The sequence below is a fragment of the Rhinoderma darwinii genome, chromosome 1 (genome assembly GCF_050947455.1).
Source record: "Rhinoderma darwinii isolate aRhiDar2 chromosome 1, aRhiDar2.hap1, whole genome shotgun sequence".
In the NCBI taxonomy this organism is placed as follows: Eukaryota; Metazoa; Chordata; class Amphibia; order Anura; family Rhinodermatidae; genus Rhinoderma; species Rhinoderma darwinii.
This window is the reverse complement of record NC_134687.1, coordinates 131200834-131218142: the sequence shown is the minus strand read 5'-3', so window position 1 is coordinate 131218142 and position 17309 is coordinate 131200834. Positions and strand designations below refer to the sequence as shown.

At 42.5% G+C, this 17309-nt stretch overlaps 1 protein-coding gene across 2 annotated transcripts in view; it reads right to left on the bottom strand.

Moving 5' to 3' along the window:
* Window positions 1-17309, bottom strand: part of SLC10A7 (solute carrier family 10 member 7) — a 209357-nt gene that overhangs the window by 164778 nt on the left and 27270 nt on the right. For both annotated transcript variants that reach the window (XM_075860378.1, XM_075860377.1), the window contains exon 2: window positions 7961-8043. In XM_075860378.1, the coding sequence (XP_075716493.1) occupies window positions 7961-8043 (83 nt within the window). The remainder of the gene's footprint in view (window positions 1-7960; window positions 8044-17309) is intronic.

Here is a 17309-nt window from a genome sequence, read left to right as displayed (position 1 = left end):
TATGGCTCTTGGAAGGCGGTGAGTGAAAAACTAAAACGTAAAATGGCTGGGTCGAATAGTCTGTGCTGCACTATATAGGCAGAAAAGAAAAAATAATGGAGTTCTGCTTTAAAATCTAATAATAGTGAATATGTATGACACTTTAAGAACATTGTTTGCCACAGACCCCTATTAACTATTGAAGAGAAATGATCTCTGCAGAAGGTACGGAGGGCTTTACTACTGAAATTGGATTTAAGACGTATACCCCATGAAAATTCATCATTTAGGAAAAATGATCCACAATAAACATCAAAAACATGACTTTCATAGATGTGGCGCTGACCAGGGACTGAATACGGCAGCTTAACCTGATCCTACAAAACAAGGCACCGAATTAAAAAAATAAGTGTTGTAACCTGGTCTGCGTTTTACTGAATGGGAATCACATGGCAGAACACTGCGCCGTCTTACAGCAGCAGATGTACTTCAAACAGATGTTTCTTATTAACCAGTTGATGTGGTGTAAAATCAATATTACAACTTCTCTAGAGAATATATAGTTACCACATGGTATATGCAAACCAATTCTTAGCACAGCTGAAGCGTTTGTTTGTAATGTCGCTAGGACAAACATAAAATGTTATGAATGACATAAACATCTGAAGTCTTAATAAATGCAAAATGAACTGGTCGTGGCCACAGACAACAAGCTGGGGGAGCACTCAGTACTAGCTGTAGAAATAAACATGGGCAGGATCCTGTCAACAAGCAAGGGTGCATGAACACGGGAATCTCCGGAAATGATCATTTCATCCAACACTTGGGCGCATTTAATCTTAACGATTTCACTGCTAAGGACGTACATAAATGCCATGACTTAAAACGATTGCCATGTTTAAAAGGGGCTATTTGGGATTTTACATAATTGGTAGCAGGGCAGGGGATAAAATTACATAGTAACCTCACAGAACCCCCTGAAGTGCTCCTCCGCTTAAACGCTGAGATACCGTTCTCCGCCAATCCGGTAACATGCCATTCATTGGTCAATCGCTGGCCTCAGCAGTGATGCGGTCATGAACGGCACATGACCAATTAGGGCCAGGAAGTAGTTGTAGCAGCACGTGACCTATGAAAGGCATGAGACCGCAGCAGAGTATTTTGGGACTGAAGCAGCGGTGATCGGGACCTCACCGCTGGATCCTGGGACACATCAGGGGTTGAGTATCCATTAGTTTACTATGAAGTTTTGTAAAATCCTGGATAACCCTAATAAAGTCATTGCTCTAGGTGAAATATTCATGGCGCAGCACTCCTATAAAGTTGGGAAGCAGAATGAAAGGTTTTACTACCTGGTTCTGTGTGTCTGTAGAGGAGCAGGGAAACTGCAAGCAATAGCAGGAAGAAAGATTATAGCCAGTTAATGACTTTTTACACGGGCCAATGATCGGGCAAAGGAGCTTTCATATGAACGCTCCTTCCCAATCATTGTCCTATGACGTGCGCACGTTCATAGGCTGATCATAAGGTTTATGCAGCACAAAATATTATCATTGTCGGCAGCACATCTCTCTGTGTAAACAGGGAGATGTGCTGTCGACATGACGGAGATGAGTGATCGTAGTAATGAGCGCTCCTCACCATACACAGCTCCTTGTGAAAGGAGCACACGAGCGCCGATCAGCGAGCGGTCTCTTTGATTGGAGCTTGTTTTTACAGCCAATATTGGCCAGTGTAAAATTACCCTTACTCTTTTCTCTCCCCCTATACAGCCTTCCAGTGACCCGGGAAGGGGGATACTTTCAGAACGGATATGTGCTCTTTTTGTCACACATAGGTGGGTCTAATTACTAATGGATTATTTTATTTTTTTGTTCAATTCTTTTTCTCTTCTCCCACAATCCCCTGCAGCATCTCACACACTTTTGAACTACATACAGTGTGATGCAAAAGTATTCAACATGCCCCCCCCCCCTCCCTACCACCTTGGTGTTTTTCCTGTTTTGATGCATTACAACATGGAAATAAAACGGATTTTAAACTTAATTTGATGTAATAAACCTAACAAAATAGTTCAAATTATTACAGTGAAATGGCAAAAAAAAAAAAAACACCACCAGTAAGTAAGCAACATAAAGATCAAGGAGCTCTCCAAGAGAAGACCTCAAGTCCCTACTGATGTCCGAAGCCAAGGCTACCCTGTCAAAATGAAAATGCCATTTCTACAAATACGGTAATAAATGTAGCAAATCCCTCGCCAGGTCTCTTCGAATGAAGCAATCCACCTCATCTAGTGACGTTCGCTCGTGGATCAAATTGTAGGTAGCGGGCTCTGGCCTCCCCACTCTTTTGGAAGACAATGTGGCTACACTAGAAACCTCAATCTCAGAACAAGAATTGACCTCTGCCATTTTAGTGTTCCCAAATGGGCAAAGCCCATGGCCCTGACGGCTTTACGCTCCCGTACTATAAAAAATTCCTCAATAGGCTGTTCCCACACTTTCTTACCTCCTGGAATGCCCGGTCCTCTTCCTCGACCTTACCTCCTGATTCTCTCAGAGCACACACAGCGGTGATTCATAAGCCCGGCAAGGACCCTTCCCAATGCGCCAGTTACAGACCTATCTGCCTCCTTAACATGGGCGTAAAACTCTTTGCAAAAATCCTTTCCGAGCGCCTAGCATCCTTGTTGGGGGATGTCATTCACCTGGACCAGGCCGGGTTTTTGCCAGGTAGGGAGGCACGAGACAAGACCACAAAAACTATAAATCTCATTCATAGGGTTAAAAGCACTCCACTTATGTTACTGTCCACTGATGCCGAAAAGGCCTTTGACAGGGTTAACTGGATCTACATGGAGGAGACCCTACTCCAACTTGGTCTCAAGACACACATGATCAGATGGGTGATGTCCCTATATTCCCACCCCTCTGCTATGGTCCGGGTGAACGGCATCCTCTCTGAGGAATTCCCAATACACAACGGAAGTAGACAGGGCTGCCCCTCATCCCTTTTAAACTTTATCCTGACTATGGAGCCTCCCCTTCGACATGACAGAACAAACCCTGATGATACGGGCCTTAAAACAGAAATGAGAGAAGATAAAGTTGCGGCATACGCTGATGACATTTTTTTCTGTCCAACCCTTCCATATCCCTCCTAAATCTAATGCATGACTTTCAACTCTTCTCCCAACTTTCTAATTTTAAAATTAATTTCTCTAAGTCGGAAGCCATGAACATCTCCCTTCCTTCTCATTTAATACCCACCTTGGAACACGCATTCAGCTTTAAATGGAGCACATCAGCCCGTAAATACCTGGGGTTAAGTTCCCAGCTGACCTGAAAGACCTCCTCAAACTAAACTTGCCTCCTCTCATCGCAGACATCCGGACGGATTGTACTAGATGGTCGAAGGGCACATTCACGGGGATGGGCCGTTGCACAATTTTTAAAATGAATGTACTGCCGAGACTCTTGTATTTGTTCCAGACCCTCCCAATTTGCCATACCAACTTCATTTTTTATGGTTAATTCTCTCCAAATCTCATTCATATGGGCAGCCAAACCACCCAGACTTAAACGCACACTCTTGTGTAGAACCAGAGAAACTGGTGGCTTAGCCCTTCCAGACATTATCCCGATCCTACTACATTGCGTCACTTCATTCACAAGTAGTCGATTGGTGCACGCATTCATCCTGGATAGGTCTGGAGCAAAGTTTCCCCAATATTGCTCTTTCTGCCGCCCCTTGGTTAGAGCCGGACCAAATTAAATCTATACGCCATCACCGAACCATTGGCCCAACATTCTCATGCTGCTCGTCCTCCCTTCCGAACTTCTCAGCTTCCATTTCAGTCCCCCCATGTACCCTATCTTGGGTAACCCCCTATTCTTGCCGGGCTTGGAAGAGTCTATCTTCCGATCGTGGCTGATGGGAAGTCCTAAATTTACAGGCTATTTCACCTCTGCTTCGAAATTGGCTCTCTTCATCTGACCCATCCCATATATCAGACCCTAAACCTCTGGGGCTATGGAGAACCCTCCAGCTTAGACACTTCTATCTCGCCTGCTTGTGCATATCAAAACGATAAGACACCACTATATATTTATAGAGCAAACGTAGACACTACCTGAGAAAGATAGAGATCATAAAAATGGTACAATTCCCCCATTCCCATCTCGGAATAAAGATTTATTGTTTCCACCCAAAAAAAAACTGTGATCGCTATCTCTCTGTCTACACACGTGTGTACATACACACACACTTTTGGGGTGTACAATGAGGTACATTTTATTATTCAGATGTACACTGGTAGCTGAGGTGAAGCAGCCGCTGACTGAGGTGTCACAAGATGACAGACAGAGACGGATGTGCTGTGCTGGGAATGATGCAAGCTGGGATTTTTACTTTAATTTTGAACATGTTCCTCCCACACAAGCTTGCAGAGACGGCACTGATACTGGAGCATGGATATGTGGGGAGGCTACAAAAATCATATTTTATTTACTTTATTTGCCCTCATAAATCATTAGGGCTTTCTTTATTGTCTGTGGCACTTTTGAAATTGTATGCCAATAGTGGCCAACCCCTTTAAAGTTGTAATGTAACAAAACAGAAAAAACACCATGGGGGGGGTTACTTTTGCAAGGCACTGTAGAGGATGTAACCAGTAGCGGTTTGTGCAACCTATGGATATTTCCATTGCATACTTTAAACTGGCCATACACGTTAGATAAAATTTAGGCAATTTAAAGAGGCTCTGTCACCAGATTTTGCAACCCCTATCTCCTATTGCAGCAGATCGGCGCTGCAATGGAGATAAGAGTAACGTTTTGTTTTTTTTTTAAAACGAGCATTTTTGGCCAAGTTATGACCATTTTTATATTTATGCAAATGAGGCTTTCTAAAGTACAACTGGGCGTGTATTGTGTTCGTTACATCTGGGCGTTTTTACTTCTTTTACTAGCTGGGCGTTGTGAATACGCTGTGTGTCTGTGCACTGCCAGAAGCTGGGCGTTGTGAAGAGAAGTGGATGATGCTGATTCGTCAGCATCATACACTTCTATTCACAACGCCCAGCTAGTAAAAGAAGTAAAAACGTCCAGATGTACATACACAATACACGCCCACTTGTACATAACTTTAAACACGCCCAGTTGTACTTTAGAAAGCCTCATTTGCATAAATATAAAAATGGTCATAACTTGGCCAAAAATGCTCGTTTAAAAAAAACAAAAAAAAACGTTACTCTTATCTCCATTGCAGCGCCGATCTGCTGCAATAGGAGATAGGGGTTGCAGAATCTGGTAACAGAGCCTCTTTAATATGAGAAGACTACAGTTTTCAAGGGGAACACTTCCAAACTGCTGGGCGGAAAGTAGAATAGTATGCAGCTGGGCACATCCATATGCTAAAATAAAATATAAATCAGGAAATATGATGCAACTGATCCTGATGTATTTATGTGCGACACAACAGAAGCTACAAATGATGCCTTCATTACACCAATCTGACTCTGTAAGTGGAGGCCCTATGGTGTCTAACAAAATATAGATTTCCTGGATGCCAGGATATAAAAATGCTTTCAGGATATATTAAAACAAACAACATGGGAAATAGAACAAGTGAATGCTGTGAAAATAAAGACATGCATGTATATCTTGCACAAATATTTAACTTTTCATTTCGGAGACTGGTTCTTGTTTGACATCTATTATACAGTCTTCCATTCTGCATTTTCCCTGTTGGTACATGAATTACATTTGCAGGATTTTGAGGTTTTTGCTGTGCTTTAATAACCATCCTCTTGAGATGTTCAGATAAATAAACGCAATTTGTCTCCAAGCTTCATTTGTATCTGTTGTATGATACAGACCCATTAACATTCCTATACACACTGTCTATCTGCAATAAGATGCTCTTGTGTATTTAACGGCTAAGGCCTCATGCACACGACCGTATTTTTTCACACCCGTAAATACGGGTCCGGTGTCACACGTATTCCACCCGTTTTGCACCAGTATTTACGAACCCGTGCTCGTAAATATGGGTCCGGTGTCACACGTATTCCACCCGTATTTACGAGCACGTTTTTGGCAGCAAAATAGCACTGCACTAATCGGCAGCCCCTTCTCTCTATCAGTGCAGGATAGAGAGAAGGGACAGCCTTTTCTGTAATAAAAGTTAAAGAAATTCATACTTACCCGGCCGTTGTCTTGGTGACGCGTCCCTCTCTTCACATCCAGCCCGACATCCCTGGATGACGCGGCAGTCCATGTGACCGCTGCAGCCTGTGATTGACCTGTGATTGGCTGCAGCGGTCACATGGCCTGAAACGTCATCCAGGACGTCGGCCCGGATGTCGAGAGGGACGCGTCACCAAGGCAACGGGCGGGAGACCGGACTGGAGGAAGCAGGAAGTTGTCGGTAAGTATGAACGTCTTTTATTTTTATTTTTTACAGGATAGGGGATACATGTCTTTTGTTTATGGCAGAGCGGGGAGATACCTCCCCGCTCTGCCATAGTTTTCATTGTAGTCCCGGCGGTAGTTACGCCACTGGGCTGTGGCCTGCAGACCGGGTAGTCCCCTGACCTCGCCTCACCTCGCAACGCTCCCGTAATCACGGGTGAACACACGCAGCCACCCATGATTACGGGAGCCCCATAGACTTCTATGGGATGCCCGTGCCGTTATTACGGCATGAAATAGGGCATGTTCTATCTTTTTTAACGGCACGGGTACCTTCCCGTGAGCAAACGGGAAGGTACCCGTGGCTAACAGAAGCCTATGAGCCCGTTATTGCGGGTCGTAATAACGACCCGCAATAACGGGTGTTTTTACGGTCGTGTGCATGAGGCCTAAGATCCACAGTGGGAAAATACAGAACATGCTGTAAATAAAATAAAACAATATAATAATTAGTCTATAAGCTATAGGAGCTAGAAACCTATGTTAGGCTGGGTTCACATTATGCGTAAATGCTGGAAAGAAAAACGCATCTGATAAACGCATGAATTGTTTTAATGCTCAATGCATTACTGCACTGTGTAAATGGGAGCTCATAATGCCCCAACGTTTTACATAGAACTTGTTGCTGATGCAGTATATATAGTAGAGCAACAGATTAATGCCACACATATTTAGTATGTGAACCAAGCTAAGGCCTTGTTCACATCTGCATGGGAGGCTACGTTAGGGGCCTCCATCGCATATCCGGTCGAAATTACTGTAAACAATAGCGCAGAAACACCCCGACAGAAACCATTAGTCAGTGTCGCGTTGGCCACTGGTGGTGTCTTTGGTGCAATGGAAGCAGTGTGTCCGGTATTTTGGTTGCTCTGCTCTTATGACTGAGCAGAGCAATGGAAATTTCGAATGGAGATGTAATCATAGCCATATAATAGCAAGTCTCAGTGGAACTTATTTATGGTACGAACATTATTTTCTGCCGAGTCACTGTAAACTGACCTAAAAACAATCAGTTATAATACTACAATAGAATTTAAAGGCGTTGTTCACTTTGAATAACTCTTCATAGGATGCTTTTCACATGATTGGCCGATTGAGGGGATCCCTGTGGCGGGAAAATGTCTGCTAAGTATTCATTCTGCAACCAGCACCAACTTTTCTAAGGTTAAGGCTAATAAACTTACTGCTGAAATTTGTTCTGTTCCCGCGCCACTGCTTAATGCCGGGCCTGTGCATGGACTAGGCCACAGTGACGTTAGACTTTAGCAATGCCACGTGGCCCTTTTGCTTTATCATTTGTCACTATGGAAAATATATCACTGTTACATAGTCCATACACAGGCCCAACAAAAGCTGGCAGCAAAAGGCAGATAGGGACAGTAGCAGAATTTCAACAGTAAGTACGTTAAAAATATATATATATGATACCCCCATTAATAAAACAGATCAAAACAACCTAGGAGTTTAAAGCCCATTATATACTGAGAAAACAACTTTACATACTATACCTCTGTTTTTAACGATAGTCCACTGTTAAAGAAAATAGCAGACACGGCAATATAAGTTATGGTAATTTCTGGCTTCAACGGTCCTTAAAGAAAAGAGGAAACAAAAAAAAACAAAAAAACTTATTAACATTTTGTAGATGAAAAACATTATTGTGGGGTTGGATCAAAGAAGTTAGGGCCAGTTCACATCAGCGTTCGGGTTTCCATCAGAGGAACCGATGAACGGGAAGTCAGATGGAAACTATAGCTTCCATTTGCATTACCATTGATGGTTGGCGAGGAAAAAAAAAAAAATCTAAAAAGTGTCCCCCAGCCTTGGTTTGCCTTCCCTGAAACCCCCTACATACCTTCTAACCAGTTTGTGTTTTATCTCAATCGTCACTACTGCTGTTTGTTTACATCCCTTTCTTCAGGTCCTGTCTGTTTCCTGTCTTATAACCCACCATACCCATGATACCTTGCTGCATCTGAGGAGACATCTTACATCCCCCTTCCTCCCTCCACAGCATCTCAGCTATTTGCATACTGCCACGCTCCTTTATGTTCACAGGGTCATTCCCTGCTATAACTATAGGCAGCTAGCTCCCTCCCTGCACACGGTCACACACACTAATAATCACACAGGGATGATAGGCGTTATATACAGGAATGCGGGAGGGGGGTAATACACAGGGACCACAGGGTATATGCATCGATGATGGGAGATTATATAACCCCCATCACCCCTGTATATAATCCCCATCACCCCTGTATATAAATAACCCCATCACCCCTGCATGTAACTGCCATCATCCCTATGTATTACCCACAACATCCCTGTAAATATCCCGCATCACCCACATCATCCCTGTGTATAACCCGCATCATCCCTGTGTATAACCCGCATCATCCCTGTGTATAACCCGCATCATCCCTGTGTATAACCCGCATCATCCCTGTGTATAACCCGCATCATCCCATAACGGGATCATGGCAGTTATATACAGCAATGATGGGGGTAACATACAGGGATGATGGGGGTCACATAACAATGCCGCCCTCTCCTCCTCCTACATTAGAGTAGGAGGAGCAAAGCGCGTGTACTAGGAGAGACGACTCTCCATGTCTGATTAGCCAGCACTTTTGACTCAGAGGCACGGCGCATCATCAAGTACAATTAGGCTCTATTCACATGTTTAGTCTGTTTTTCCCGAAAGCTTTGCATCCATTCCAGGCCGTGTTTTCGTTTTTAACGGACGGTTTTGACCCGTTTTGCATTTGTTTTTTTCCCTGTCCGTTTTAAAAACGGATGAATTTCATTTGTAAATTTTCTGCCACACACTGCCCTCTGTAGATAATGCCACAGCCCGTCTGTAGGTAATGCCACACAGCCCTCTTCTAGGTAGTGCCACAGAGCCCCCACCCCCCTGTAGATGGCACCTCCGCCCATAGATGGGCCCCCCTCCCGGGGATTCCACTTCAGGAGTAGTGGACCGCTCCAGGAGTAGTACCTTACGTCACTGTCCATATATGGACAGCACTGGCGGATCATCATTAGGGCGGTTCATGCCCGGTGGCGTCGCTAGCACGAGACGAGGTGAGCTTCTGTCCTACTTAGCAGCCGTGGTCCGTGCTGAAACTCCCCCTCCAGCCCCCCTTCCCTGCTCTACACATCTCTCCTCCTGCTGCTAGCAGTCGGGACATGGGGGAGGGTAGACTGTCTGCGGGCTCTGTGTCGGGCTGTGAGCAGGAGAAACGCTGTGTGAAGACTCCCACCACATCAACCTGCTGAACGCCCTTCACAAATATCCTACATAACGGGTAAGTGCATGTGTGTTTACAATGTGTACTTTATATGTATATAATGTGCACATTCATGTGTGTCTGTGATGTGTACATGCATGCGCGTGTGTGTGTGTGTGTGTGTGTGTGTGTGTGTGTGTGTGTGTGTGTGTGTGTATATATATACACTACCGTTCAAAAGTTTAGGGTCACTTACAAATGTCCTTATTTTCGAAAGAAAAGCACAGTTTTTTTTCAATGAAGATAACATTAAATTAATCAGAAATACACTCTATCCATTGCTAATGTGGTAAATGACTATTCTAGCTGCAAACGTCTGTTTTTTAATGCAATATCTACATAGGTGTATAGAGGCCCATTTCCAGCAACCATCACTCCAGTGTTCTAATGGTACATTGTGTTTGCTAACTGTGTTAGAAGGCTAATGGATTAGAAAACACTTGAAAACCCTTGTGCAATTATGTTAGCACCGCTGTAAACAGTTTTGCTGTTTAGAGGAGCTATAAAACTGACCTTCCTTTGAGCTAGTTGAGAATCTGGAGCATTACATTTGTGTGTTCGATTAAGCTCTCCAAATGGCTAGAAAAAGAGAGCTTTCATGTGAAACTCGACAGTCTATTCTTGTTCTTAGAAATGAAGGCTATTCCATGCGAGAAATTGCCAAGAAACTGAAGATTTCCTACGTCGTTGTGTAGTACTCCCTTCAGAGGACAGCACAAACAGGCTCTAACCAGAGTAGAAAGAGAAGTGGGAGGCCCCGCTGCACAACTGAGCAACAAGACAAGTACATTAGAGTCTCTAGTTTGAGAAATAGACGCCTCACAGGTCCTCAACTGGCAGCTTCATTAAATAGTACCCGCAAAATGCCAGTGTCAACGTCTACAGTGAAGAGGCGACTCCGGGATGCTGGCCTTCAGGGCAGAGTGGAAAAGAAAGCGCCATATCTGAGACTGGCTAATAAAAGGAAAAGATTAATATGGGCAAAAGCACACAGACATTGGACAGTGGAAGATTGGAAAAAAGTGTTATGGACAGACGAATCGAAGTTTGAGGTGTTTGGATCACACAGAAGAACATTTGTGAGATGCAGAACAACTGAAAAGATGCGGGAAGAGTGCCTGACACCATCTGTCAAGCATGGTGGAGGTAATGTGATGGTCTGGGGTTGCTTTGGTGCTGGTAAATTGGGAGATTTGTATAAGGTAAAAGGGATTTTGAATAAGGAAGGCTATCACTCCATTTTGCAACGCCATGCCATACCCTGTGGACAGCGCTTGATTGGAGCCAATTTCATCCTACAACAGGACAATGACCCAAAGCACACCTCCAAATTATGCAAGAACTATTTAGGGAAGAAGCAGGCAGCTGGTATTCCATCTGTAATGGAGTGGCCAGCGCAGTCACCAGATCTCAACCCCATAGAGCTGTTGAGGGAGCAGCTTGACCGTATGGTACGCAAGAAGTGCCCATCAAGCCAATCCAACTTGTGGGAGGGGCTTCTGGAAGCATGGGGTGAAATTTCTCCCGATTACCTCAGCAAATTAACAGCTAGAATGCCAAAGGTCTGCAATGCTTTAATTGCTGCAAATGGAGCATTCTTTGACGAAAGCAAAAGTTTGAAGGAGGAAATTATCATTTCAAATAAAAATCATTGTTTCTAACCTTGTCAATGTCTTGACTATATTTTCTAGTCATTTTGCAACTCATTTGATAAGTATGTGAGTTTTCATGGAAAACACAAAATTGTCTGGGTGACCCCAAACTCTTGAACGGTAGTGTATGTCGTGCCCAGCTTGTGCCACTGGAGATACACACACCCCAAAAACGGTTAAAAGGGTTCTCCAGGGTATGGCGATGCCATACATGTGGAAGTAAACTGCTGTTTGGACACACTGTAGGGTTCAGAGGGGAGGGAGCACCATTTGGCTTTTGGAGCATGGATTTTGCTTGGTAGTAGTTTTGTTTGGAGTCTTAGGGCCTGTTCACATTACCATTCGCTTTCCGTTCCGGGGTTCCATCGGAGGTTTCAATCGGATGTACCCCGCAACGGAAAGTGAAACTGAAACCACAGCTTCAGTTTCCGTCGCCATTGATATCAATAGTGACGGAAATATTGCTAATGGTTTCCGTTCGTCACCATTCCGTTAGGTTTCCGTTTTAATGACGGAATCAATAGCGGAGTCTACTGCGCTATTGATTCCGTCGGAAAACCGGAAAGCCAACGCTGATGTGAACAGGCCCTTCCTGGTATTTCAGTTTATAATATGGGGTTACATGTAAGCTGGGCAGAGTACATCAGGGGCATAGGCAGGTGGTATAATAATTGGGTATAAAAAATAACAAAATAATAATCCATAGATATTTCTTACGCTGTGACACAATCCTTCATGCACAGGCCAGTGTCGCACGGATAAATGGTCCTTTCTTATCCCCCTTTTGGTCCACGCTCCGCACCTTTGCAGTTCGAGCAATTTTGCTGGGAAAGGGTTGTCCTGATATAATATGGGCACCCTTGCTTCCAGCAGATATATTTGGGCCCTACCTCTCCTGGTTTCCTAATTTTAGGGCCTTGATAATTCGCCTCTTGGAACAGAAGAAATATTCCCCTCTGATTTGCACAAATGCAGATTTTTTTTATTTCCGGACTTATTGGAGCCTTAACTAATTTTGTTTTTTCATACACGTAGTGATAAGGGCTGTTTTTTTGCGAGACAAGCTGTAGTTTTTATTGGTACCATTTTGGGGTACATGACTTTTTGATCACTTTTTATCCTATTTTTTGGGAGGCTAGATGACCAGAAAACTGCAATTCTGGCACAGTTTTTTTTTTTTTTTTTTCTTATACAGCATTCACCATGCCTTTTAAATTACATGTTACCTTTATTCTGCGGGTCAGTCTAAATCCGGCGATACCAAATTTGTAGCACTTTTTTATGTTTTACAACTTTTTGCACAATAAAATTACTTTTGTAAAAATAATTGTTTTTTTCTGTCGCCAAGTTGCGAGAACCATTGACTGAGCTGTATTAGGGCTTGTTTTTTTGCGAGACGAGCTATAGTTTTTATAGGTACCATTTTTGGATACATGCGACATTTTGATCACTTATTCCAATATTTGTAGGGCAAAGTGACCAAAAAACTAATTCTGGTATAGTTTTTTACGATTTTTTTTATGCCGTTCACCGCATGGAATAAATAACATAATATTTTCATAGTTCAGGCCGTTACGGTTGCGGCGATACTATATATGGTTTATTTTTTTCAATAATAAAGGACTTGATAAGGGAAAAGGGCGATTGTGTTTTATTTTATTACTTGAAACTATTATTATATAATTTTTTTTCCCTTTTTTTAAACTGTTTTTTTAAGTCCCACTGTGGGATTTGAAGATCCAACTGTCTGATTTTTATTTCTCTAATACATTGCACTACATAGCTAGTGCAATGTATTAGATCTGTCTGTCATTCACTGACAGCAACCAGATTAGGCTTCGCCTCCCGGCGGGGCCTAATCAGCTTCCATAATGGCAGTGCAGGAGGCCATTGTTAGGCCTCCTGTTGCCATAGCAGCAACCATTAAGATGCAGCAATTGCTTTCGATCGCTGCATCTAAGGGGTTAATGGCAGGGATCGGGAGCTAGCTCTGGTTCCTGCCGTTACAGGTGGATGTCAGCTGTAACATACAGCTGACATCCACCGCTGATGATGCAAGCTCAGCTCCTGAGCCGGCGCCATCGGCTACGGAATCCTTTCAGGCCCCGCCTTCGTGCGCTTCTGAGCCGATGCCATCAATTTGTCATATGGATACGGCAAAATGCAGGAAGCACTGGCTTTCCATGATGTATCCATTTAACAAATGTCGGCAAGGGGTTAATGCAAAAAATTTATTTTATCAAAAAAACACTTTGGGCTGCATTTTAAAATGCATGGAAAAAATTACATGCATTTCAAGCATTTTTTAATGGCTTTTATTACATGTGTTTTTGGTGGCATTTTTTAATTCCTGCAGAGAAGCCTGGAAAAAATGCTAAAACTAGAGCATACTGCATTTTTTAAAAAGTGCCACTGACCCCATAAATGCCAGAAAAATGTCACATACTAAAAATCTGTGTATGTATGCTCTCATATTTTAAACGGTAACGTAACACCTGGCCGCAGCATTTATTTATTTTTTTAGAAAGAAAAATGTACATGAAAGCTGTGTTAAAACTTCACTGAAAATGTAAGTAAACACTGTGGGGCAGATTTACTAAGACTGGTGTTTCATACGCCAGACTGAGGCTATGTTCAGAAACGCTGCGTAAAAGCACACAGCGTATACGCCCTGTGCACCGCAGGGAATTAAACTTAAATAAAAAAATATATATATTTAAACTGTACAAAGGAGGGGGTTATCTGATCAAGAAGGGGGGGGCAAGGTATGAGGCACAACATGGGCCTCTACGTTACTATGCCCCACAGAGTTAAATCCACTATTATTTCCACTATAATTAACGCCAGTTTTTTACTTAAAATATAATACATATCAGCCCCCTTGTGAAACCAAGCTCCCTTTCCACAAAATTGGCGAGGGTGGCATAAAAAGGCCAAAAGTCGCAATATGCACCACAAATTGGTACTTTTGGACCCTTTAAAGACTTTTCTACACCAGAAAACTTGCGTAGAAAGGTTGGTAAATTCCCCGGTGTGATTCCAGCCTTATACATACAGTTAGGTCCAGTATTATTTGGACAGTGACAAGTTTTGGCATTTTAGCGGTTTATCAAAACACATTGAATATACAGTTATATTATCAATATGGCTTAAAGTGCAGACTCAAACCTTTAATTTGAGGGTATTCACATATTAATTTGAGGAAGGGTTTAGGAATTACAGCTATTTAATATGTAGCTGCCTCTTTTTTCAAGGGACCAAAAGGTAATTGGACAATTATCTCAAAAGCTATTTAATGGGCTGCATGGGCTATTCCCTCATTAATCCATTATCAATTAAGCAGATAAAATGTCTGGAGTTGATTCCAGGTGTGGCATTTACATTTGGAAGCTGTTGCTGTGAACCCACAACATGAGGTCAAAGGAGCTCTCAATACAAGTGAAACAGACCGTCGTTAGGCTGAAAAAAAGAAGAAATCCATCAGAGAGAGAGCGCAAATGTGAGGAGTGGCCAAATCAACAGTTTGGTACATTCTTGAAAAAAGAGCGCACTGGTGATCTCGTGAACTCCAAAAGACCTGAACGTCCACGGAAGACAACAATGGTGGATGATCGCAGAATCCTTTCCATGGTGAAAAAAAACCTCTTCACAACATCTACCCAAGTGAAGAACACTCTCCTGGAAGTCGGTGTATCAGTAACGAAGTCTACTATAAAGAGAAGACTTCATGAGAGCAAATACAGAGGGTTCACCACAAGGTGCAAACCATTAATCAGCCTCAAAAATAGAAAGGCCAGATTAGACTTTGCTAAACAACATCTAAAGAACCAGCCCAGTTCTGGAACAGAATTCTTTGGACAGATGAAACTAAGATCAATCTGTACCAGAATGATGGGAGGAAGAAAGTATGAAGAAGGCTTGGAATGGCTCATGATCCAAAGCACACCACATCCTCTGTAAAACATGGTGGCGGCAGTGTGATGGCATGGGCATGCATGGCTGCCAAAGGCACTGGGTCACTAGTGTTTATTGATGATGAGACTGAAGCAGCCGGATGAATTCTGAAGTGTTCAGGGATATACTTTCTGCTCAGATTCAACCAAATGCAGCAAGGGTGATTGGACGTCGCTTCATAGTAGAGATGGGCAATGACCCAAAACAAACTGCGAAAGCCACCGCGGAGTTATTAAGGCAAAGAAGTGGAATATTCTGCCATGGCAAAGTCTTTCACCAGATCTCAACCCGATGGAGCTGCATTTCACTTGCTTAAGACAAAACTTAACCCCTTTAGGACGCAGCCTGTTTTGGCCTTGTGGCACAGCCGATTTTTTCAAATCTGACATGTGTCACTTTATGTGGTAATAACTCCGGAACGCTTTTACCTATCCAAGCGATTCTGAGACTGTTTTCTCGTGACATATTGTACTTTATGTTAGTGAAAAAATGTGGTCGATAAATGCAATATTTATTTGTGAAAAACTTCAAATTTTAGCAAAAATTTGCAAAAATTACAATTTTTCTAAATTTAAATGTGTTTGCTTGTAAAACAGATAGTAATACCACACAAAATAGTTAATAGTTAACATCCCCCATATGTCTACTTTATGTTTGCATTGTTTTTTGAACGTCCTTTTATTTTTCTAGGACGTTACAACGCTTAGAACTTTAGCAGCAATTTCTCATATTTTCAAGAAAATGTCAATAGGCCATTTTTTCAGGGACCAGTTCAGTTCTGAAGTGGTTTTGAGGGCCTTATATATTAGAAAGTCCCCATAAATCACCCCATTTTGAAAACTGGAACCCTTCAAAGTATTCAAAACCACATTCAGAAATTATTTTAACCCTTTAGGCGCTTCACAGGAATTAAGGCAAAGTAGAGGGGAAATTTACAAATTTAATTTTTTTTGCCGCAATTCATTTGTAATAAAAAAAAAATCTGTAACACAGAAGGTTTTACCCGAGAAACGCAACTCAATATTTATTGCCCAGATTCTGCAGATTTTAGAAATATCCCACATGTGGCCCTAGTGTCCTAATGGACTAAAGCACCGGCCTCAGTTTTTTTCCAGAATTTAGTGGAATTAGTCTGTGAAGATGAAAATCACCTATTATTCTGTGGAAACATAGAATTTTTTCATTTTTACAAGGAATAAAAGGAGAAAAAGCACCCCAACATTTGTAAAGCAATTTCTCCCGATTACGGCAATACCCCATATGTGGTCGTAAACTGATGTTTGGACCCACAGCAGGACTCAGAAGGGAAGGAGCGCCTTTTGGATTTTGGAGCGCAGATTTTGCTGGATTGGTTTTCAGTGCCATGTCGGGTTTGCAACGCCCCGGAGGAACCAAAACAGTGGAAACCCCCCAAAAGTGACCCCATTTTGGAAACTACACCCCTCAAGGAATTTTTCTAGGGGTATAGTGAGCATTTTGACCTCACAGGATCTTTTTTAGAGTTAAGGTGACCAAAAAACAACGATTTTGGCACTTTCAATTCTTTATTTCACCGTGCGCAATAAATTACGTTTCACTTTATTCTGCCGGTCGGTACGATTACGGCGATACCATATGTGTATAGTTTTTTTTAAAGTTTTTCAGCGTTTGCACAATAAAATGACGTTTCTATAAAATAATTAATTTTCTGGGACACGCTATTCTGAGCCGTAACTTTTTTATTTTTTCGTCAAAAAAGCTGTGGGAGGTCTTGTTTTTTGCGGGACTGGTTGTAGTTTTTATTGGTACTATTTTGGGGTAAACGCGACTTTTTGATCACTTTTTATTCTATATCTTGGGAGGGGTGGTAACCAAGAAATAGCGATGCGGACATAGTTTTCCGTTTATTTTGTTTGCGGCGTTCACCGTGCGGAAAAATTAACATTATAGTTTCATAGTTTGGGTCGTTACGAACACGGTGA